At 32.6% G+C, this 23,629-nt stretch overlaps 1 protein-coding gene across 2 annotated transcripts; it reads left to right on the top strand.

The window, feature by feature from the left end:
- The first annotated feature begins 2,876 nt into the window (after window positions 1-2,876).
- On the top strand, window positions 2,877-22,154 carry LOC127700404 ((Lyso)-N-acylphosphatidylethanolamine lipase-like). 2 transcript variants are annotated; one of them, XM_052203851.1, is made up of 6 exons: window positions 2,877-2,925; window positions 8,262-8,350; window positions 10,267-10,791; window positions 14,501-14,612; window positions 17,651-17,837; window positions 19,507-22,154. In XM_052203851.1, the coding sequence occupies exons 1-6, from the start codon at window positions 2,888-2,890 to the stop codon at window positions 19,696-19,698; spliced, it is 1,143 nt and encodes a 380-aa protein (XP_052059811.1). In that variant the 5' UTR covers window positions 2,877-2,887; the 3' UTR covers window positions 19,699-22,154. The 2 variants fall into 2 exon arrangements, with proteins under 2 accessions (XP_052059811.1, XP_052059809.1); XM_052203849.1 differs by lacking the exon at window positions 2,877-2,925 and adding an exon at window positions 3,125-3,326.
- Window positions 22,155-23,629: the final 1,475 nt, after the last annotated feature.

Here is a 23,629-nt window from a genome sequence, read left to right as displayed (position 1 = left end):
ACTACCACGAAGTCTGAATGTTGTAAATTATACAGTAAAATTTAACTTTAGACGACGTTCACGATTTTTAGCGCCGTTTCTGAATCTGATGCATTCTGGGTAATCGATTTTCAAAAGTGTACACCAAAACGTCGTGATTGGTTAGAAACGTCCTAAACAATGGAAATTCAACCAATGACGTGAAGTTATTTTCATTTTGGGGTACGAACAATTACATATATATATACATGTCAGTAACTGCTAGTAGTCCTTTGTTGATTTATGTATCATTGTCATTTTGTTTAGTTTCTTTCGTTACCTATTCTGACATCGGACTCGGGCTTCTTTTAAGCTGAGTTTTACTGTGCGTATTGCTGTGTGTTTGTTTTTTCTACATTGGTTAGAGGTATCAGTATGGGGAAGGGTTGAGATCTAAAAAAAAACATGTTTAACCCCGCCGAATTTTTTGCGCCTGTCCCAAGTCAGGAGCCTATGGCCTTTGTTAGTCTTGTTTGATTTTTAATCTTAGTTTCTTTTATATATTTCGGAGTTTAGTATGATGTCCATTATTACTGAACTAGTACATATTTTTGTTTAGGGGCCAGCTGAAGCAGCGCTCCGGGTGCGGGATGTTCTCGCTGTATTGAAGACCCATTGGTGGCCTTCGGCTAATTTCTGCTCTTTGGTCGGGTTGTTATCTCTTTGAAACATTCCCCATTTCCATTCTCAATTTTATATAGTCCTTTAGATTCTGAGACGGCCATATCTCAGTTTGGCAGTACAATCTGTAGATCTTACCGTTCGTGGTGATAGTTAACCCAGAAATGTGCATCCAACGCAGAAAAACCTAACTATGAAATAAATATCTATACCTTTAATCCCTTTTTCTGTTTTTAACCCATCTTCTTGAAATTTCACTCATGACAATATTTCCCTATATAAAGAGGTTATGAATTTGACAACACTACGCAACTGATTGGATTTAAAGTCTCTTGAGATATTCAAGTCTCAAGTGACCCACACCTCAAATTAATTCAACAATATTGCGGAACTTGCATGCCAGAATATTCTGAAGGGGATTTTTTTTCATGAATCTTTCCGGACTTGCAATTTCATAACAATATGGATTCACTGATGCCATATTGTATCTAACACACGCGGAAGAGGCCGGGGTCTATTATTATTTAAAAGCCGCTAGTATTGGTAACTTTTTTGGAATGTCAAATATATCAATTGGGTGCAATTTTACAGAGGTAATACTAGTATAACAATGGGTCGAAAATTGTATGCCAATGGATCATAAATGTACATCTTCTGTTAGGAAGCCAGTAAAAACTTTTTACCTCATAATATATGAATGATCCCATGTGGTTAACGAAGATGTCACGATAACTGGGAAATATATATAAATCGGTAGTTATCTTCTATTGAAATATGGATAAGGATTTACGCATGAATAAATACTTAACGGGTATGTTTTTTTCCGAGGTAACCCCAGCCGGACATCTGTATTCTAATATGAGTGTAGAGACCCCCCGTGATCTAACAATTACGCACTTTCAGCTAGAATTCTCAAATTTGTTACTATTCAATATCTTATAACACATGACATAGGCAAAATATCTTTGTTCTCCCTGAGCTATACTCTGCATAATGAACAACTAAGGCCAGTGTGCATGGATTCTCTCAGATATACTGCACAGTTGAAAAGTACTCTTACCTTTAGGGCGGATCGAGGATTTTTCAAAGGGGTGTAATTCCTTAAAATTGAAGAAATACCGCAGTGTAGCGAGACGAAAAATAATTTGACGATTTTATGCTAAAAATGATATATTTTTCAATCAAAGGGTGGATGCCCTCTTGCCAGCCCCCAGTAATGAGTATCCTCCATTGACCTTGTGAATACGATATAGTTGATCAATTAACAACTTTGTGCAAACTTCGTCGTTTCAAAATATGAAATAGAATGTGTTTCTCATTCCTTAAACTGGGAACATTTTATGATATTTTGTATACAATGTTGATCTTAAATCAGTTTTTTCATTTTTTGTAATTTCTGCCAAAAAATAAATGTATCCTGCTCATGAAATTTATTACAAATTTTTAAATATTCGATCATTCCTTTTTAGTCACTATTTTGGGATCGTATTAAATGAGGTTCATATTCAAGTATGTGCCAAAACCGGAAAATAATATAATTGAGTTGCAGACCAATCAGACTTCCTTTAGATGCTTGTTCAATAACAATAACATAATGTTAATATGTATGTTTTACTGACCATCTCCTGAAAAATAAACACTTTGAAATTGCACGTAGATCAAATGCGAAATCTTTAACGGTTAGCTAAAATATAGTAAGAATCCGTGACTATGCCCAAAAGATTAAGACGAAAAGAAAAAAACAGATTCTGAAAGAATTATACACAGAACATTGCATACTGAGCAACACGGTCCTCCCTAAAATAACCAGATCACGATCATGCAGAAAAGAAACACTGATGAATCTTTATTATCATAATATATTTATTATCAATGCATAGTATTTTCTCCTAAGACCCCAGAGATAGCTCGATAAATTTCCAATATCATGCGTGTAAACAGCTGCTTCTTGGAAACACTCCCAGCATTTTACGTTTTTTCTCTCTCGCCTTGTTTTGTGCTTTTGGATATTCCATCGTTTTTTGTTTTTGTCAAAGTTTTGTTTATGTTTTACTTTTTTCATTTATTTTAATTTGTTTTTGTATCTCTGTTGATTGGTTTATTTATGTTCCAATGCCATTTCCCAAAAAAAAAAAAAATTCTGCCTTTCACGATTTAACATATATATCCGGATATTTTTATCCGGGTGAAAAATAACTTTGTACCGTATAATTATGGAACCGTCTTTGTTCCGACTGTTATTGTCGTTATGGATCAGGAAGTGGTCACAGCAGACAGCTCTAAAAGGTATTTTCGTGAAAACATACTTTTTAGGCTTAAAAATGTGAAGTACAAATATCCAGTCATGTAGTTGATAAACAAATGAATTCGACAAATTTGACAAATGACATTTTTTTTATCCCCAATGCTCCACAAAAGACTTAAATCAACCGGTGAATACCTTATGCAACAATTTCTAAAAATAACTCATCAAAACAAATGTGACTTATATCCGGTTAACCGATATTGCTAGTACTTAACAAAGTCAGTGTAAATAAGTGGAACCAGATTAACGTCACTGTGACCCAGTGACCAGTGGGTCATAATATGTTTGTCCACTACTGAATAGAGAGAACAGTTTAATATGGTACAATGATACAGTTTTTGAGATCTTTATTTGATGCTGCATATCATGTCACAGGACTTTTGTAAGTTTGTTCTAATGAAGAAAATAAAAACTCTTCAGGTACATGTAGTTATGATTTGTCACACTGACCTAAAAATGTACTGATCAATTTCTTTACTTGGATACAAGATTATATTAGCCTGAACTTTAAAAAAATGCACCTTTCATTGATTTGTTGTGTGTATAAGTGTATTTAAGTTGAACTAGTTTTTGAGTTTATTGTAATCATCACATACATGTACATGTGAGCTGCACTTAGTACTACAGAAAAAATATCCATTTGTTGTAGCAATGTGTGTGATCTACATACAGGACATATGGTCACCATTTTACTATTAGAGATTTACAATAAATGTAGGACATAGACCGGAGTCCAATACGAGTCAGAGTCAGACAGTTTAAATGACGAGGGGGATCTCAAAATAATAAAATTATTGTAAACATTGTACTTTAATCATTATAGTATTAATTGAAACATTGATTTAGGGGATTGCCAAAACAATGACTATCCCAATCTTTAACTATGGCTTTACATGTGTGACAAGAAAGCCTCTAACGAGTTCCAATGACTTTATAACATTTCAATTTGCCAATAACATCTTCAACAGATACTCGGTATTTTGCAGTGAGTCCGTTGTGCCTCCTACATGTTCTCTTTTTTTGTGTTCAGGCTTTCTGGTTCTCTGGTGTATGTAGTGTACGGCTGATGAAATAATTCAAACTCTTTCTCCCGATGAGGATCTGGAGCTACCCATCACTGTATGAGCATTAGAGGAACCTGAATTCAAAAATTCAAAAATTGAATAATGGGCAATATACATATGCATTACCACAAAGCCCCTAAAGTGCCATGTAAATATAAATATTTTCGTTTGACGGCGATTTAATCTGGTGCGCACCAGTTTGAAAATCGTGCACACGACTTTAAAACTTGTGAGCTTGACTATGAATTTCAGCAAACTCATGCGTTCTACTTTAAAACTCGTGCACACAACTTAAAACTCATGAGCATAACTTCCAAACAAAGTTTGACTGACTCTATACGAACTTGCGCACGAGTTTGAAAGTCGTGCGCACCATTTTTTTATTTGGTGCGCACCAGATTAAATCTCCGGCGAACGAAAATATTTATATTTATATAGCACTTAAGGTGCACCATACTATTCTCTAAGACTTAACACAGATGAAACAACTAGCCCCAAAACAAAACAAAAATAATTAAAAAAAACCTGAACAATATTTATTATCCAATTACCGTTTAGATAATTTATCAGTTATGAATGGACCATTTTTTAAACTTAAAAGGGGGTTGTTTTTTAATGTTATCGGTAAAAATTATCATGTAACTGGTGCAATAAATATTTGTTGTTAATTTTTTTAAATTCAGAACATATCTGTAAGCGAGCTTACATAAAAAAGTGCACTTTCTATCCTTCAGTCAAAAAAAGTTAATTAATTTGATAAATGGTTTTGTCCTATCACCACACAAAGCTTGAACACAGTAAAATTAATTAGCTTACACATTATCCTATAGCTTACCTGTATAATTTGTAGTCGTACTCGTACTCGGACGCCGAGTCTGACAGTTATTGTAAATCTCTACTAGGCAGACTAGTAACTGCTCAAGACTGTCTGAAAGACCTTTGGTTGAAAATTTTCGTAATAATTTTCTTGGCGCACATGCATATATGCAAGTGAATAATTTTATATTTGGTGTACAGCTTGATAATGATGAGTTGAAGCAAGCATTTTTTAAATCTGCCGTGCAACCAATTCCAGTTTTATGATAGTTTGAAATCGTTCAACACTCATTGTATAAGGACAATTTTCGTCAAAGTTTTCTTGACTTGAATGGATGGGAATACATACATATTTACCTCTAAATTTAAACAACAGATGCTGGTCAGAGGTCATTGCCTTAAACATTTTATATTTGGTCTGCAGATTGGTAATGTTGAGTTGTAGCATGTAAGCAATTTTTTCATCTGCTGTGTTGCCACTTCCTGTTTGCCGATAGTTTGAAATTTTACAACACTCATTGTAGTTGTACAGGGAAACTTTTTGACTAAGATTTCTCAAATTTAATGAAAGGGAATGATCAGTTATGCTTCAGTATACATGCAGCTTCAATTGATTTCATGTACATTTGTAGCTAGTTCAGACCCAGTATTGGTCTCATTCATTTTGTTATTACTGATTAATTGTGAACAGATAATTTATTGTGTAGAAAATGGTATGCATGTGCACAATATCTGATCAGATTATATGATCTGAAAAGCATCAACCATGTCAACTGACTAAAATACATGTAGCTTTATTTTTATGTAATTGAAAATATATTGATTGATTGTTGGTTGCTTAACATCCAGTGGCAAATATTTCATGCATATTCAGGACGAGAACAAATTAACAATAAATACAATAGGTAGGTTCTGTAAGAGGGGCGTCCGGGATTAAGGTCGGAGAAATTTAGACTGCATGGGAAATGAGGGTATATTGGATAGGGACAGAAATTTAGCCTTGCAACAGGTCACCTACGGACCCCTCAAAGAGTTGTTGCAAGGGTTCTTAACGTGTACACAAGGCATCAGTTTAACGTCCCCATTCTGACCGGACATGGCTGCAAATATGTACATCCCGCACAGCCAAACGGATGCCCCACTTTAGCAAGGGTTTTACTGCCGGTCGGAGGAAGACCAATGGTGACCATACTTCTATTCCCCAGTCACCCTTGGGGGTAATTGAAAATATATCCCATTTGTCTGGTGTTAATATGATCTTTATGGAAGATCAGAATCAGACAAGAAAAACCATCAAAAAAAAAAAAATCAAATCTTGTGAGCGAGTTTAGTCCAAAAAATTGAAAAATCTGCAAACAAATGTCAAAAATCAGTAAACTAGTTGTCAGAGTGGTCTAGTGCATTGGACAAAGTGCAGGACTTTATGATTAAACAGCAAAGGTTGAATCCTTTTAAGGGAACTATATATACAATGTTTCATGTGTTTTTGCAAAATGCAGTTCTAATGTGTGACTGAATTTAAAACATAAAACATATATCATATACGTTTTATGTTTTAAATACTGTATATGTATATAGTCAAAACTCTTAATAGCAGTTGCCTGAGCTATACAACAGTGTGGAAAAGAGGAAAATATTTTGCTGGGATGTTACAACTTACACGTAAACTGGTCTAGATTAAATGATGTACAGGCAAACCCTGTTACTTCATTTAACATAAAACAAATCTATAATATATATATTTTATATATATCATGTATATTTATAAAAATTAAAATTTGATGTGGCGGCATGGTATAAATTAACATTATCATCCTTTACGACAGACAAAATAGCTGATCTGAAAGTTACACCATCTACTTGCCACTATACATCATGTACTGTGTTACAACCCTAGATAAAGCAGACAAGGAAAGGCATTACATCAACCACTGAAAGCTATATTTTTATGAAGCATAGGTGGTCGAGTGGTCTAGGGCCCTGGACACAGTGCAGGCATTGTTGCCACGATGTCACAGACACAAGGGTTGGAATCCTGCTGATGAGGGAAGAAAAAAAAATTGCTAATGCAAATTTGAAGATCTTACATTGTTGGGCCAAATTTGAGACGAATTTTATATATACTAGTATAATATATATATATATATATATAAAGTGCCTAGAAAATCAGCCTAACAATGTTAAGATCTGATTTTTTACTTCCTCCCCGAGCGGGGCTGGAACCTGTACTTCTCACTTCTAGGACAACACCGCCTAGCATTGCGCAGATGCCTTATCCCCTCCTCTAACATATCTAACTATACATGTAGCTGATAAAAGTCAGCTATCTTTTTGGGAGGTGTTACCTTCTCATAGAAATTAAACAAGGTCATCTAACACTAACACAATACACTAAAGTATTTTTAAGAGTACAGGAATAATCATCTTCTCTTCTCTTTAGTATAATTACAGGATACTATTCTATTTTTAGAAGCATACAATCACTTTAAATTTATATATATGTATGTCTGCCTAAGTGTAGGGCCAACTGCAAATTATACCTTGTCCATCGGATTTCTTATGATTAATAAGAAATACCATGCTTTAAAATATTTATAAACTGCCTAGAAAATCAGCCTAACAATGTTAGAGTAGATCTGATTCTTTACTTCCTCCCCGAACGGGGCTGGAACCTGTACTTCATTTCTCACTGCTAAGACAACAATGCCTTGCATTGCGCATATATATATGTCTAAATTGAAAACAATGTTCAAACCTATGATTGCGTTGGATAAAAAACGCAATTTTTATACTTGTGCATGTAAAACAAATATCTTGGTAGAGGGGTCTAAATACAGCACAAACAACATTTTCCAAAAGACCAAAAAAAGTGAAAAAGTATATTTTAACAAAACGTATATATATATATATATATATATATATACATGATATATATATAAACAAGTCTAAATTAAAGTATATATATATATATACATAAATGATTAAGATAATTTTTATGACTCTGCCGTAGCGGAGGGAGCATTAAGTTTTACCCTTGTTCGTCCGTCCGTTTGCCTCAACCAAATGTTATGAAATTTATACATAATGCTTATTACCACAAAACACAGATCAAGTTTGAATTTTGGTGGCGTCACTTTAACTGTCTAGAGTTATGCCCCTTTATAAATGGAAAAATTGTAAAATTTTTAGTTTCCATTCTCTAACTTAAGTTTGCCTCAACCAAATGTTATGAAACTTATACACAATGCTTATTACTACATATTAAGTACGAAATTTGGTGTCGACACTTTTGCCATTCTTGAGTTATGTCCCTTTATAAACATAAAAATTGCTGAATTTTTTAGTTTGTCTCAACCAAATGATATAAAACTTATACACAACCATTCTAGTTTTCAGTAGAAAAGCATTATTAATGAATATTTCATTTATCATTTCAGATTTAGCTGGATATCACCAAGTACTTGGATTACTTGGGTTCCGTCCTCAATGATGCATTTAGCACAAGCAGAAACTAAACTCCTCAACAGTATGTACAATATAAAAGAACAAGACAAATTAAATGTATAATTATACTAGACTAGTATAAAAATAAGGAGATGGTATATAGATATAAGAAGATGTGGTATGAGTGCCAATGAGACAACTCTCCATCCAAGTCAAAATTTATAAAAGTAAACCATTATAGGTCAAAGTACGGTCTTCAACCCGGAGCCTTGGCTCACACCGAACATGATTGTTAATAAGACAACTCTATGCCAGAGACTAAATGACATAGAAGTTGGTAACTATATACATGATATATATACATGATATACATGATATATATCACCGTCAGCCATCAACAACAAGTAAAACCCATACAGCATAGCAAGCTTTATAAAGGCCCTTAAATGACAAATGTAAGCCAATTCAAACAAGAAAACTAACAGCTTAACTTGCATACATTCACACATGTATGAATAAATGATTTACTGTAAATTTATCTGAGAGAGTATGTACTGGTATAACAAGTCAACCAAAAATGGTGGTTTCTCTACTCACAATAATTATGGGCAGTTGCCTCTATGTGCCAATGTATGCTATATAAATATGTTAAGACATTCCCGAAATTGAGTCTAGACTTGTAATTAATGTATCTTGTATGAGCTGTGTCGGATAGAAATCGACCTTATGCAAATGAATATTAACTTATTTTGAGTTGAAAAAATCTCTATGCACAGTCTGACTGAAAATTTACTAGATATAAGAACCCTACAAAACAGACCAAGATTCATCTTTTATTTCGTATTTGAATGTTCCAAATTCAATCAAAGTCATATACATGTACATGTAGACGTGCACTTGCATATTTTCATATTTATCCGGCGCAGCTCATATAGACTACTGAAATATCTCAAATAAAATCAAAACTCTCTCTGAAGGCTATAAAACATATGTATTAGGGATAACCATTGTCATAATTTCCTGCCACTTATGTATAATCTTGTATATATCTTATATCATGTATATACAACATGTATATTATTCATGTTATTGTACATATGGTTTGATGGTCATCATCAATGTTTTTAGTATTAACAGATGCTTATCAAAGCTTATGAGTTGCATTTTAATTAAAGTTGAGAGATTTGGTTGTGTAATTTGAGATAAGTGAAGTCTGAATATGCAAAAGAAAAACAGTTGATAAGATAACAGGTACAAACAGAATAAGCTCGTGGTAGTCTACATGTCTTGACTACTGGATCCTATGTATTTCTAACCTTGGCCACTGGCCAGATCAAACAGAAGACTTTCAAATTTGAATTTGCTGTTTCTCTGCAAACATGGCAAACTATGCTGCATTTGGAAGTAAAAGCAAAGACTGGTCAGCTTGGAGTAAAAATTACCGGTATATTTTAGGTAACATGTCTTTTTGTATTGGTGCTGACTGTTACCTTGTGAGTTAGCACTTTAAAAATCAAACACAGGATGCCTGTCTAGAACAAAACTGGTCATATTCATAATAAGTTCATATAAAATACTCATGCCATTACTGTCCTGAACATGTGTGTAAAATTTGCAACTGGACGTTTATATAATTTAAATTAGTATCCATCAGTCAATCATTTTAACTAAACAGTATATCAATAATCAATACGTACAGTATATGTAATATAGCTCATGAATATTCAACATCTGATATGCATATCTAAATAAGTTGCCTTCAGTTACTCAACAATGTTCAACTCCTGTAAAACTTTCCCCCTATGTTTTAATAACATGTTCTTTTACAGAATGTATTTTCAGTCTATACCTTCATCATTTTCATAAGTATGAAAAATATTATATTGTTTGTCGTAATGCTCATTACACATTTTATGTAGATTTTTCTACTTGAATTACACAATAATTTCTGAAATTTCTATATTTTTTGTTTATTCTATCCGATTTTTTATATTTCAGAATTCATAAAATTGGCATTTGATACAAAGTATGTATATCTTCCTTCAAAACAACATAGATTATGGACTATGACAGTAAATAAGGACCATAAAAATATGCCATTGGTCATGGTCCATGGCATGGGGGGAGGGATCGGCTTATGGTCCCGTAATATAGATGAACTTGCCAACAATAGACCTTTATATGCATTTGATTTACTTGGGTTCGGTCGGAGTTCTAGACCAACATTTAGTTACACACCAGAGCAGGCGGAAGATGAATTTGTAGAATCATTAGAAGAATGGAGAAAACAAATGAAACTTGATAAATTTGTGTTGCTTGGACATAGCCTTGGAGCTTATGTGTCTTCTTCTTATGCCCTGAAATATCCAGAAAGAGTGAAACATTTAGTGCTGGCAGATCCATGGGGATTCCCAGATAAACCACCAGACTCTGCAAATCGGATTCCTACATGGATAAGAGTTATTGGTGCTGTCATTTCTCCGTTTAATCCACTTGCAGTTCTTAGAGTTGCTGGGCCTTGGGGTTAGTATACATGTAATAAAGGAATTGAATATTTTGTTAAAAAGAAAAGTATTAAGAAAAATATTTAAAAATGTACATTGGCGACTGTTAAAACGTTTAAACCCCCTGCATTTGTATGCACCTGTCCTAAGTCAGGAGCTTGTTGTTCAGTGGTTGTCATTTGTTGGTGTAGTTCATAAGTGTTTCTCTTTTTTTATATAGATTAGACTGTTAGTTTTCCTGTTTGAAATGTTTTACACTAGTCATTTTGGGGCCCTTTATAGCTTGCTGTTTGGTGTGAGCTAAAGCTCCGTGTTGAAGGCCATACTTTGACCTATAATTGTTTACTTTTATACATTGTGACTTGGATGGAGAGTTGTCTCATTGGCACTCATACCACATCTTCTTATTTATATCTAAATTTATCTATCATTTTTGTCCATAAATAACTAGGAAAATGAAGGATGTGAATTCATATAGTGTTTTGGCAAAGGATAACAATGGTTTATACTTTTCTGATGTTTGAAAATACATTTATCTTAAACATAAGCATGGTAAGGGTATGATAGAATGTTGTTATGTGTCAGAATTCAACAATTTAAGTATGGTATACATTTGTATTTGTATGATTAAAAAGAGGTTTGAAGGCATTGGTGTAGCTTACGTTGAGGCGCCTCGGTAAAAAAAAAAAAAAATAAAAAAAAAAAAAAAACCTTTTAAATCTTGTAAACGATTTCCACTTAATGCAGCAGACTCGCTACTAAACGCTAATATACCGACTTGTACCGTCTGGTTGTGGTTATTGATTCATTGATTTATTGACTTATGCAAACATTTCCCTCCCATAGTTAATTCCCTTTGCGGTAGTTTTCTGTAATCTAAATTATGTTGGAGTAAAAAAAAAATTGACACAATTGAAGCTGACAAATTTATTTAATTTTAATCATACCCCATTGCAAACAAAATCAGTAAAATAGATGATGATCCAACTCACGATTCTTCCCCGATCGAATCACTTGACCATTGAATCAGGTAAATTATTTAATTTTGTGTGAGAATAATTTCCTAGTATATGAGGTTTATAGATAACAGAAAAATGCCCTGAAATTAATTTTAAAGAATAGATATATAAATTGGTGCTAAAATATAAAATAAAGGAAAATCAAATTAAGGGCAAAAAGAATTAAAAATAAATATTTCTAGAGTTAAACCCCCATTCAAACCCTCATATATAACTGGTAACGCCGGTCTAAAATTTAAACATTGTTGTGTGTTGATATTTCCCCCTACTTGTAGTACTTCAAATACACAAGAGTTTCATTGACTTTGGTACCGATCAAAATAAAATATCCATCAATCAACATGCACAGAAAAATTTTTATATGTTGCGGTTCTCAAGTTTTATGCTCGCTATTTTAAATTTATAGTTTTTCACTAGCAGGGAATTAAAATATTTAAAGGAGTCTCTAATTCCAGAGAAATATTTATTATATGTCAGTCAGTTCATACATAATGTCAGTTTATATATAAAGATGTCAACCAAAATGTTTTCATTTATCATGAAGACTTCAGAATATATGTATAGTTTTATCATGACAAGTTACAGATCAAGTTTGAATTTTGGTCTGGTCTAATGATTTTGTGCAGAGTTATGGTCCTTGGACTTAGAAAATTCACTCAAATAATCAATTTTCCACATTTTTTTTCGTCATGCTTGAAGATTTTGACTTGATATTTGTTATATAGTTTACACCATGACAAGTTATAGATCAAGTTAGCATTTTGTTCCAGTACAATGAATTTTTAACCGGTAGGGGACTATGTATTGTCAGGCAATACGCACAGAATGTTATATATGTAAATAGATATAAGAAGATGTGGTATGAGTGCCAATGAGACAAGTCTCCATCCAAGTCACAATTTGTAAAAGTAAATTAAAAGGAAAGTATACTTATCAATTCAATCAAAATTGCAACCATAAAAAAATGTTCTTTTCAATATATTTTGTTTGTAATTGTGAATTTATGGAATTATGGTGTTGATAAGATTGATTAAAACATGCTAACATTAAGTTACGAATTTCATATCACCGACAATTGTGTAATTATGTGACTCCTTTGGCCCGTCCTGTCAGTAAAAATAAAACACGCTAAAGAATTGGGCAACAGTGGTGACATGTGATTTTGAGATTTGGCAATAAATTCTTTAGTGTTACAATTCTTCAGCTTTTCAATTGAAATAATACTCAGAATTTTTTTATACATAATGTCTGGTTTATTTCTTTTCCTGCAATAGTATTTGGCAAATACAGTAATTTCCAAATTTTCAACTTTTAAATGATTTCCTTGAGTGTACATGTTCTTGCGTTAATTTTTTGGGGGATTTCTTTATAATAAAAATAGTTTTCTCGTATCTGTAACATTGACAAAAACAAGCCAATCGTGAATTGCATTTGTTTTTCTTTTATTATTCCAGTAGAAACACCAACAGATAAAGTATTTTTTGTCTTTATTGTCTGTAAAAAAGAAAAGTTTCATATACAAATGTGTAAAATTTCATTATGTATTTGAAATAAGAAAATTACAAATACTGCTGATGGGATCGCCTCTAATTTATAAACAAGAATCAATATATTAATAAATTCTAACGATCATGGATATTTTTACAATTTCGTTTGCCGTATTTTACTGATTTCTAAATGGATTCAGTTTTTTTTTCGCAGTTTACATGAAGAAAAGAATGTCAATAAGTTTGTCAAACCTTCATGGAATTTATGAAGCTTAGACAGAAGCTTTTTTATGTTCAATAGAGTATCCAGAGTGAAATATGTTTCTTTTTAAATTTCATTTGTCCTTATCCAAAATTTCAATGTTTTATACCAAATACAAAACACATAAAAATAGAAAAAAATAGAACATGCTGATATAACATATACCGTCTTTTGGGGTGTATAGTGCGCATTTGGGTATAGTACATGCTCAACCTGTATACACATGCGTAATAAACTGGTCCTGGTTGAATGAACATGAATTTCAATCGATTACACACAGGTGACAATCAGTTGATTGTGGCACATGTCGATAAAGCTTTAAGTAACTTCGTAATTATTAAAGATATAATTATAAAATTTTTATGCCCCACCTACGATAGAAGAAGGTGCATTATGTTTTCTGGTCCATTCGTCCGTCTGTCTGTCCCGCTTCAGGTTAAAGTTTTTGGTCAAGGTAGTTTTTGATGAAGTTGAAGTCCAATCAACTTGAAACTTAGTACACAATTCATGTTCCCTTTGATATGATCTTTCTAATTTTGATGCCAAATTAGAGTTTTGACCCCAATTTCACAGTCCATTGAACATAGAAAATGATAGTGCGAGTGGAGTGGGGCATCCGTGTTATATGGACACATTCTTGTTAATTATTTATTTTAACATAGTCTACTTCAACATTTTATTCCTTTGTGCTAATTATATCATCCCATCTGGTCCCTAATGCGGAATCCTGTTCTTAGTGCACTAAGGAGGTCCTTTGTGGTATTTCTACAGACCCATTGTTAATTCATTTAAGTATATTACATGTCTCCTACTATTCATATCAGTGAGAGAGAAATCCAATCGTATGTAACATCGAAAGGTAAGTTTAATTCATTATTTCAAGTAAAAATGTTAATCAATCGACTTCAAACATTTTTTTTGTCAAAAATATTATTAAAAAAAAACATTAAAATGTTTCAGGACCAGGCCTAGTAAAGAAATTTAGACCTGATTTACAAAGAAAGTTTGGTGAATCAGAAGAGGATGATACGATATTTGATTACATTTACCATTGTAATGCACAGACCCCAAGGTATACTAACTTGTATTAAAAACATATCAATATGGATTGTTTAGTTGTGGTCAGATTTGCTACTTATAACACTACAAGTGTTTGTTAAAAACAGCAATCAAGTAATGTACAATGTACAATAAACACACAAAATGCAAAATGAAATGTTAATTTGAAATTTTTATAACCTGATATAGAAAATCATTTATATCTACATTATATACAGTTAACTCTCTTGTTGTCTCAAACTCATTTGACCTGAAATTTCATATGAGTCAAAATTTTCCCCTGGTCTCATAAATAAATATGTATTTCGACTCCTGATGAGTCCAAATTTAATGAGTTAAAATTTGATTGTCTCAAACCAAATTTTAGGTCAAAAGGTTAACAAAAGCATTTAAATTGTGTAAGTTATCTCAAACAAATACATGTATATCAATATATGACCTCAGGGATTAAAAATAAATCACAGGTTTATCTGACAATACACCTGTAAATAAATTTCCTGTCACTGACCACTATATATTGATTTATGACAATCCTTATATCAATGAGTGTTTACCGAAGATAATCTTTGATCACCATAACAGATTAATAGCGATATATAAATTACGAAAAATTATTTTAAATGTTTTATAATTAATTTACTGTAGTCATATATTAATGAGCTTAAGGATTATTGTGGATCCATTTACTTTTTTGGGTACCATTTTCGTGGATTAAGGAAATATGGTATTTTTGTTGATATTTAATTTTTCTGGTTTTACAAAAATCTGCATACAAACCTACAGGAAATTTGTACTTCAATCATTGAATATTCAAATTGATGGTTCATCAGCACCCACAAAATCCACAAAAATTGGTATCCCATGAAAAATAATGAAATCACAGGAATTGAATTACTCAAAACTACTCAATAGGAGTCTTCAATCTTTTGTATTCTTTTGCCGAAAAATGAAAAAGATGGAAATAAAAGAAAATGAAGAGAAATCTAAATATACTCAAATCTGGGATATACCTGAATCATGCTTAGATTGTTTGGTTATTGAAAGCCAATAACCTATTTTCTTTCTCATTCAACAAGCACAGGATGAAAAAGTTACCAAATATGATTTTTTCATAATAATAAAATACCATTTCATACAGATACATTGATATCAGACTGAAAAGTCGATTCCCTACTCATATTCATCTGTATTTATTTTAGCCTTACCAAGCTAAGCAGGAGTTGTGTCTGTTGGTCTGTCAAATAACAGTATTTGTTTGAGTCGAACTATGGGTATCTCCAATTATTACTTTGATAAAAAAAACAGTCTACAAAATACTATGTAAAAAACTAATGACTGAGCAACACAAACCCCACCAGAAGGAAGGATTTACACAAGCAGTCAAACATGGTGACAAAATATAAAAATAAGAAGATGTGGTATGATTGCCAATGAGACAATTCTCCAACAGAGACCAAATGACATAGAAGTTAACAATTATAGGTCAAATTACAGCCTTCAACAATGAGCAAATTTCAATTACAAAAATACATACATAATACACAATAGATATAAGTTGAAATTATAATTTTAGAATAAACCCATATATTAATCTTGTATTACCAGTTGTGGTTTTCAGTTTTCAGGGTTTGTCAAAAAGAAAGGAGTTCAGGTAGAAAGGAGTTTGATCATGGGTTTCATAATTCATTGTTACCATCAAACATAAAAATTTAAAGGAAGCATATATATACCTTAGTAGGGTATAAATTTCAGTTTGGAGATATGATTGTACCAAGTGCAATTGAACATGTTGAATACCTAGCCATTGGCTTGATAACAATTTATCAGCCATCTTCTACACACAACTTTAGTGCAGTGAGTTGATCATTTGTTAGATCCTATTCATTCCTGTGTCAAGCAATTTATTAATAATTTGTGCTTATTATACCCCCGCTTTAAAAAAGTGGGGGTATACTGTTTTACCTCTGTCTGTCCTTCAGTCAGTCCATCCGTCAGTCCGTCCGTCCCATGAATATTTTCATCAATTTTCTAAGGAACTACTTGACAAGGATTTCTGAAATTTGGTTTCAGGGTTTATATAAGTAGGTTACACTGTGTGATGCGTTTTCAGATTCATCACTCAACAACTTCCTGTTTACCGAACACTTGTATTATTTTACACATGATAGCCAAGTTGAAAATTTTCGTCACATTTTTCTCAGGAACTACTTGACAAAGATTTCTAAAATTTGGTTTCAGGGTTTATATAAGTCACCTATACTGTGTGGTGCGTTTTCAGATTCATCACTCAACAACTTCCTGTTTACCGAAATATTTCGGCGGGGGTATCATCAGTGAGCAGTAGCTCACAGTTTTACCTGTTTTTGTAACTTTAATCATTCCTTTGCTTTTTGTGTGTTTTTTGCTTTGCATGTACTGATCTTGTATCATGGATTGATACCCCATATCCTTTGTTTTTCTAATAGATTTTCAATTTACAAAATCATGTGGCAAATGATGTGAACATTAAATGCTATTGTGTTAAAGGATTTTTTTTTAGGAAAGGGGGTTTACTTCCATACAGTATTTAATTCAATCCCTTCATGAAGAAAACATGGTTTATTTTTTTGCGCCTGTCCCAAATCAGGAGCCTCTGGCCTTTGATAGTCTTGTATGTTTTTTAATTTTAGTTCATTTATATGTTTTGGAGTTTAGTGTGACGTCCATTTTCACTGAACTAGTACACAATTTTATTTAGGGGCCAGCTGAGGACCACCTCCTGGTGTGGGATTTTCTCGCTGCGTTGAAGACCCATTGGTGGCCTTCGGCTGTTGTCTGCTCTTTTGTTGGGTTGTTGTCTCTTTGACATATTCCCCATTTCCATTCTCAATTTTATTAAATGATAATTGGATAAATTACACTCACAAACCCAATAAAAATGAAAAAAAATGAAATTATGATACCCCTCCCTCAAGAAAAATATAAAACAAGAACAACAACTGTCTAAATAACTTTGATGACTTTATATTCAGCACTGAGTTTTAAATATTCAAATTATTTATTTTTTTACAGTGGTGAGTCTGCATTCAAAACCATGAATACCTCATTTGGTTGGGCAAAGAGACCAATGATGCACAGAATAGCAGACATCAGAACTGATCTTCCAGTAACATTTATTTATGGTTCAAGATCATGGGTAGATAGTAATACTGGATTTCATGCTAAATATTTACGCCATGAGAGTTACGTAGATGTACAGGTAAATTGGATGTGGTTAACATTATAAAAGGTTTAGTGTTTTGAGTTTCTACTGACACCCCTTTATTAAACTTTGCATCAAGTGCATTCATAGAAATATATAATTGACTAATTTTATGTTACTCATATAAAAATAATAATGGACAGATGTTAGTATATATTGAAAAGAATTTGTTGGATGTAATCTTGTGGACTAGTAATTTTGTTTTATTTATTTGTCTAATTTTAAGGACTGCATTGTAGTGAAATTTGAATGAGTATTAGCAGACAAAAATTTTATAATTGTCCTTACAGCAATTACCCATTACTACATTCCTTTAGAGCTATTTTCATAATGCTTGTACCGGTAGTTTAAAGGTTTGGTTGGCTTGCTTGCTTTGTTTGTATAAACGTTTCATAATTTGTTACCCAATTTAAGTCAATACATATATCAGTCATTAGTTTTGCTATTTGATTGCAAGGTTCTTGTTATGGAGTGTACAAGCATCTTGAATGCTTGGTTTTCTGTTTTGGACAGTACTACTACATGTATTGGTATATAAGGACTTTGAGGGGTACAAAAAATTTGTTTTGTTTGTTTAATATGTTCTGTTAACTTATCCAATGTTAAAATCCCATTCTGACACTTTGATCAGCCTGACATTCCATTCATGGAAGACCCAGCAGGTCAAACCTAAAAAGGCTGTCAGAGGTCAACTACCCAATAAGTACCAAATAGAATTCCATTGCTCAGATCAGAACTATACAAAAAGATGTTCTACATGTATGTACTCTGTAGAATCAGATGGGACTCCCCACTATAAAAAGTGATGAATCCCTGGACTAGCCCTGAACACATCCTAATGCGGACCTTGAGTTCATACAAATCATTATATTTTCAAAAGCAATGAAACAGAAATAGTCTAATCCTTACTATTGTGAGAAAATAGAATGCTGCAATTGAATTTTTGTCTTTGAGCATTGCATCAGTTTCCTGAAATTTTCATATGAATTATTCTATTAAATATGTTGAGAGCACTTTTCAGATAAAATTCAACTGTAAATCCTTTATTTCAAAAATTCAGATTTTGGGGGGAAAATTTGAATAGAAAATATTCAAAAATCACTGTAGATTTTTGTCTCGCCTTGAAGGAGTCAAAAAGCGAGACACAGGTATGTTGTTATGGTGGCGGTGGCAGCGTCAACAATGTATTAGTTTGTGATTAGGTCAGTTTATGGAACTATTAGTGGTAGATCAATGATATTTGGCATGGAGTTGTATAAGCATTAGCACATTTCATTTCCATGAAGATTATTTGGCCCACCCCCATTGTCATGGTCTAATGACTTTGCAAATTTTGGTTAGTTTACATGTATTAGTTTGTGATTAGGTCAGTTTATGGGGAACCAATAGTGGTAGGTCAATGATATTTGGTATGCAGTTGTATTAGCATTGGCACATCTCATTTCCATGGAGATTGTTTGGCCCTGTAACTTCAGTCAAGGTTCATTGACTTTGAATATTTTGCATAACTTAAATGTTAAAGTATTGCTATTTTAATTTCAACATTTACATTTTACTATCAAAATAACAAAAAGGTGAGATATATCTCTGTGTTAACAGTTTATTAAATGAATATCAAATGCTAAGAATATAAGAAGAAAATCTCATTGCATCTGTTTGATTTCAGGTTGTAAGAGGTGCTGGACATCATGTATATGCTGACAGACCAGAACCTTTTAACTTTCTAGTCCAAAGAATCTGTGATGCTGCTGATAAAGACTCTGTCCCTCCGATTCGTACAAATCGTACTTCAAAAGACTTAACCAAAGAACAGTCCAGCCCAGACATTACATTAGATTCTGTCAACAGTCAGTTATGATGAAAAATTGTTTTAAATATTTAATTTATTTGGATTTAAACATGCACAATTAGAGTTATGGTTATTGATGTTTATGGTAATTATTATACTACTCTCAGGACTTTAAAAGTTGTTAGTATTTACTTTCATCTCATTTTTCACATTTCAAAGAATATTTTTTATATTGGCCTTACCAAAAAATGTTTTTTGCTTAATAAGTCTAAAAGTCTATGCTTTTCAAAGGAAGAAAGTGATATTTGTAGAGGATTGCATTAATACTCATCTAAGCTGATCAGAATGAAATCACTTCTGTCTGATACTTGAAATATTTCTGACATTTCAGTGTTTAAGAGATACCTTAAACTCTTATGTAAGGGAGAGATGTGTAAATACTTTTAGATTTTGAGTAGACATAGCTGTAATAAAGAGCTTAGTATAGTTAATATCCTTTTTAATAACTGATTAAACATCCATCCAAGTTCAATTTTGAAAAAGGAGCAGGGATGTGTATCTGATTGTAGATATTTGTTATTTTTGCCAATATAATGATAGTGTTCACCATTCAATACTGTATGTGATATCATTAACCTTTTCATCGTCGTCATCATCATCAGGACAGTTTATGTGTTTGTCCATTTCTGTCTCTAGATTTTCTCATGTTAATATAGGTGTGATTTGTAAAGTGGGTACAAATTTTTCTGAATGCTTTGGTTTGCTAAAACCATATTATTCAATAAGTTTTACATATTGCAGATTCTTTTAATTTTTGTGGGTACCAATTTTTTTGTGGATTGAGGAAAACATTTATTTTAATGGATACTAGCAATAGATTTCATGGTTTTAACAAATTCTCCATACAAGCCTGCAGAAAATTAGGATTTTCTTAAACACTTACATTAATGGTTAACCTTAACCCATGAAATCCACAAGATTTGTAACCCCACAAATAATTCTATAATGCACAAGATTTGTAACCCCACAAATAGTACTATAATCCGCAAGATTTGTAAACCCACAAACGATACTAAAATCCACAAATATCTAAATACTTTGAAAAAAAACTTTCACAACTGCTGTTTTTATACGACCGCAACAAATTTTTTGGGTTCGTATAATTCTATGATGTTGTCATCTGCGTCGACGTCGTCGTCGTCCGAATACACATTTGGTTTCCGGACAATAACTTTAGTTTAAATGAATGGATCTCTATGAAATTTTTCAAGAAGGTTCAATACCACAAAAGGAAGGTTGGGATTACTTTTGGGGTTATGGTACCAACAGTTTAGGAATTAGGGGCCAAAAACAAGCATTTTCGTAGTTTCCGGACAATAACTTGTATGTAAGTGTATGGATCTCACTGAAATTGTACCACAAGGTTCCATATCACAAAGGGTTGGCTGGGATTGAGTTTGGGGGTAATTGCTCCAAACATAAAGGAATTAGGGGCAAAAAAGGGGCCAAAAACAAGCATTTTTCTAGTTTCCAGACAATAACTTGTGTTTAAGTGTAAGGATCTCTCTAAAATTGTACTACAAGGTTACATACCTCAAAGGAAAGGCTGGGATTGAGTTTAGGGGTAATTACTCCAAGGGTGGTCAAAAAGATTGGGGGGGGGGGGACTTTTTTTCCCAATTTTTTTTCTTCAAAATTTTTGAAATTTCAAATATTTTGAAAAGTTTCAAGAAGAAATCTTCAATTGAAAGTATTGCGCAATAGATTTTTAAGATCTTTGACCACATTTATTTTGTGTCAGAAACCTATATTATGTCAAAAATTTGATCACAATCCAAATTCAGACAGTATCAAGCTTGAATATTGTGTCCAAACTTGCCCCAACTGTTCAGGGATCGACATCTGCAGTCGTATCAGGCTGCACTCAGCGAAGCATTTTATTTTTAATTGTAATGATATGCACAATGTCTACATTGTTATATTAAAGAGCATGTTGTTATTTTTATGTTATTTTATGGAGATATTCTTCAGGAAAGTACCTGTCATTAGGAAGATACTTTATCCTGTGTATCTTGCATAAAGAATAGAAAACTTAGGTACTGTCACATATTGAATATCTACTATTGAAACACGATAAGTGTTGCAGGACAATATTTTTTTAATCACAACCATCCACAGTTTGATATTTGATATAGAGTTCTTTTTGGGAAGTTAACCCATTACCCTAGACCCCATAGAAGAAGCTTTAGCAGAAAAAGTTGTTTTTAAGTTTTATTTTCATTTTGTTTATTGAATTAGAATTAAACCTATTCATTAGTAAAGTACAATAGACCTAAGACTGATAAGATTCATTCTGAACACAATTTGATTTAATAGTAATTTTCATATTTTCATGTACCTAATTGTTATACATTTCATAAACATGTTTACATTTTGTATTTTGTTATTATGTGCTTCTGTGATTCATTCATTAATATTCTCACCATGACAAAGATATTTTAGGATGAATAAAAATATTAAACATATGATCTCTCATTCATTATTTCAATAACTTTGCCATACATCCTTTCTTAAAGGCCCTAATATTGAAATGATCGACTTTCTGATAAGTATCAAATTGGTTGGAACTAAAGATTCGGTTTATGTAAACACACTACTGTAAACCAACATACTTTTGTGAGCAGATTATTGTCTTGCCTGCGACGAAAGTCGTGGAAATTGAGACATAGGGATCGTTTTTCCTGCTGCGACGGTGGCGTCAAAAATTGTTAAGTTTTCTGCTTAAGTTAGTTTGATAGGAACTATTTGTGATAGATCATTGATATTTAATATCAAGTTGCATTACTATCAGTACATATCAATTTGACGACTATTTCGAGGCCCTGCCCCCTAGGTCATGTTCCAGCAACTTTGAATTAATAATCAATTTTCAATGTTAAGTTTTCTGCTTAAGTTAGTTTGATAGGTTCTACTTGTGATAGATCAATGATATTTTGTATGAAGTCGCATTACTATCTGTACATCTCAGTTTGTCAACCATTTCTAGGCCCTGCCCACAAGATCGTGGTCCAGTGACTTAGAATTAATAAGTAATATTCAATGTTAAGTTTTCTGCTTGAGTTAGTTTGATAAGATCTACTTGCGATAGATCAATGATATTTTGTATGGTGTTGCATTACTATCAGTACATATCTGTTTGCTGGCTTTTTTGAGGCATTTCTAGACCTAGCCCACAAGATCATGGTCCAGCAACTTTGAATTTATAATCAATGTTGCTGTCCATCAGATTGTCTTTTTCTGAATTTTATGCGGACAGGCGAGACATATCTCTGTGTCAACAGTTTATTCATGTTATATAATGAGTAGAAAATACCTCAAATATAAGTTGTCCCATATATGTCAAACTTGGATCTCCTCTCGTAAGAATACTCAATGTTGGAAAGTAACGACAATAAAAAAAATAAATCAACACAAAGTTAACTGGAGAGAACTGAAAACCAAAAATCTGTTTGCAAAAATAAGGTAGTCTACAGTATTTGTAGTATATGTAATAAAAACTAATAACCCTCAATAACTCTCAATAACTCTCAAATCATCAGTTTCGACATGTTCTTCTATTGAAATATTATTATCTGAACTTAATTTATTAACTACCTTAATAAAGGATAAGCATATTACTAAAGGAACAAACATGTGCTAATTAAAAGTTGAATGAAGGTAATGTGGGTGGGAACATAACAGACATATCCGGATGAAGATCCATGACATCACAAAAAAAGCCTGCTTGAAGCTCATGATCTCCTTCTGTTCTTATTTCAATATGAGGTGAAATCATGCCAGCAAAAGATGTATACAGGATGCATGGTGAGAGCTTTTCTATTTTTCTCTCTCTCTTTTTGTCTTGTTTGTCCTATCTATAGCCATACTTTCGTGAGCACACAAGCTCATAAATGAATGGTTGAACTTTGCATTTGATATGGCTGACACTACCATTTCTTTT

Source organism: Mytilus californianus, unplaced genomic scaffold (genome assembly GCF_021869535.1).
Source record: "Mytilus californianus isolate M0D057914Y unplaced genomic scaffold, xbMytCali1.0.p SCAF_5, whole genome shotgun sequence".
Lineage (NCBI taxonomy): Eukaryota > Metazoa > Mollusca > Bivalvia > Mytilida > Mytilidae > Mytilus > Mytilus californianus.
Note: the sequence above shows the minus strand (reverse complement) of the source record. Positions and strands in the feature narration are given on the sequence as shown.

Excerpts from the sequence above, each read along its gene's own strand:
- LOC127700404 (XM_052203849.1), top strand. The coding sequence starts at position 3,271 with ATGATACAGTTTTTGAGATCTTTATTTGATGCTGCATATCATGTCACA. Across the intron at positions 14,613-17,650 it reads TGTAATGCACAGACCCCAAG|TGGTGAGTCTGCATTCAAAA; the intron begins GTATACTAACTT and ends ATTTTTTTACAG. Across the intron at positions 17,838-19,506 it reads AGAGTTACGTAGATGTACAG|GTTGTAAGAGGTGCTGGACA; the intron begins GTAAATTGGATG and ends GTTTGATTTCAG.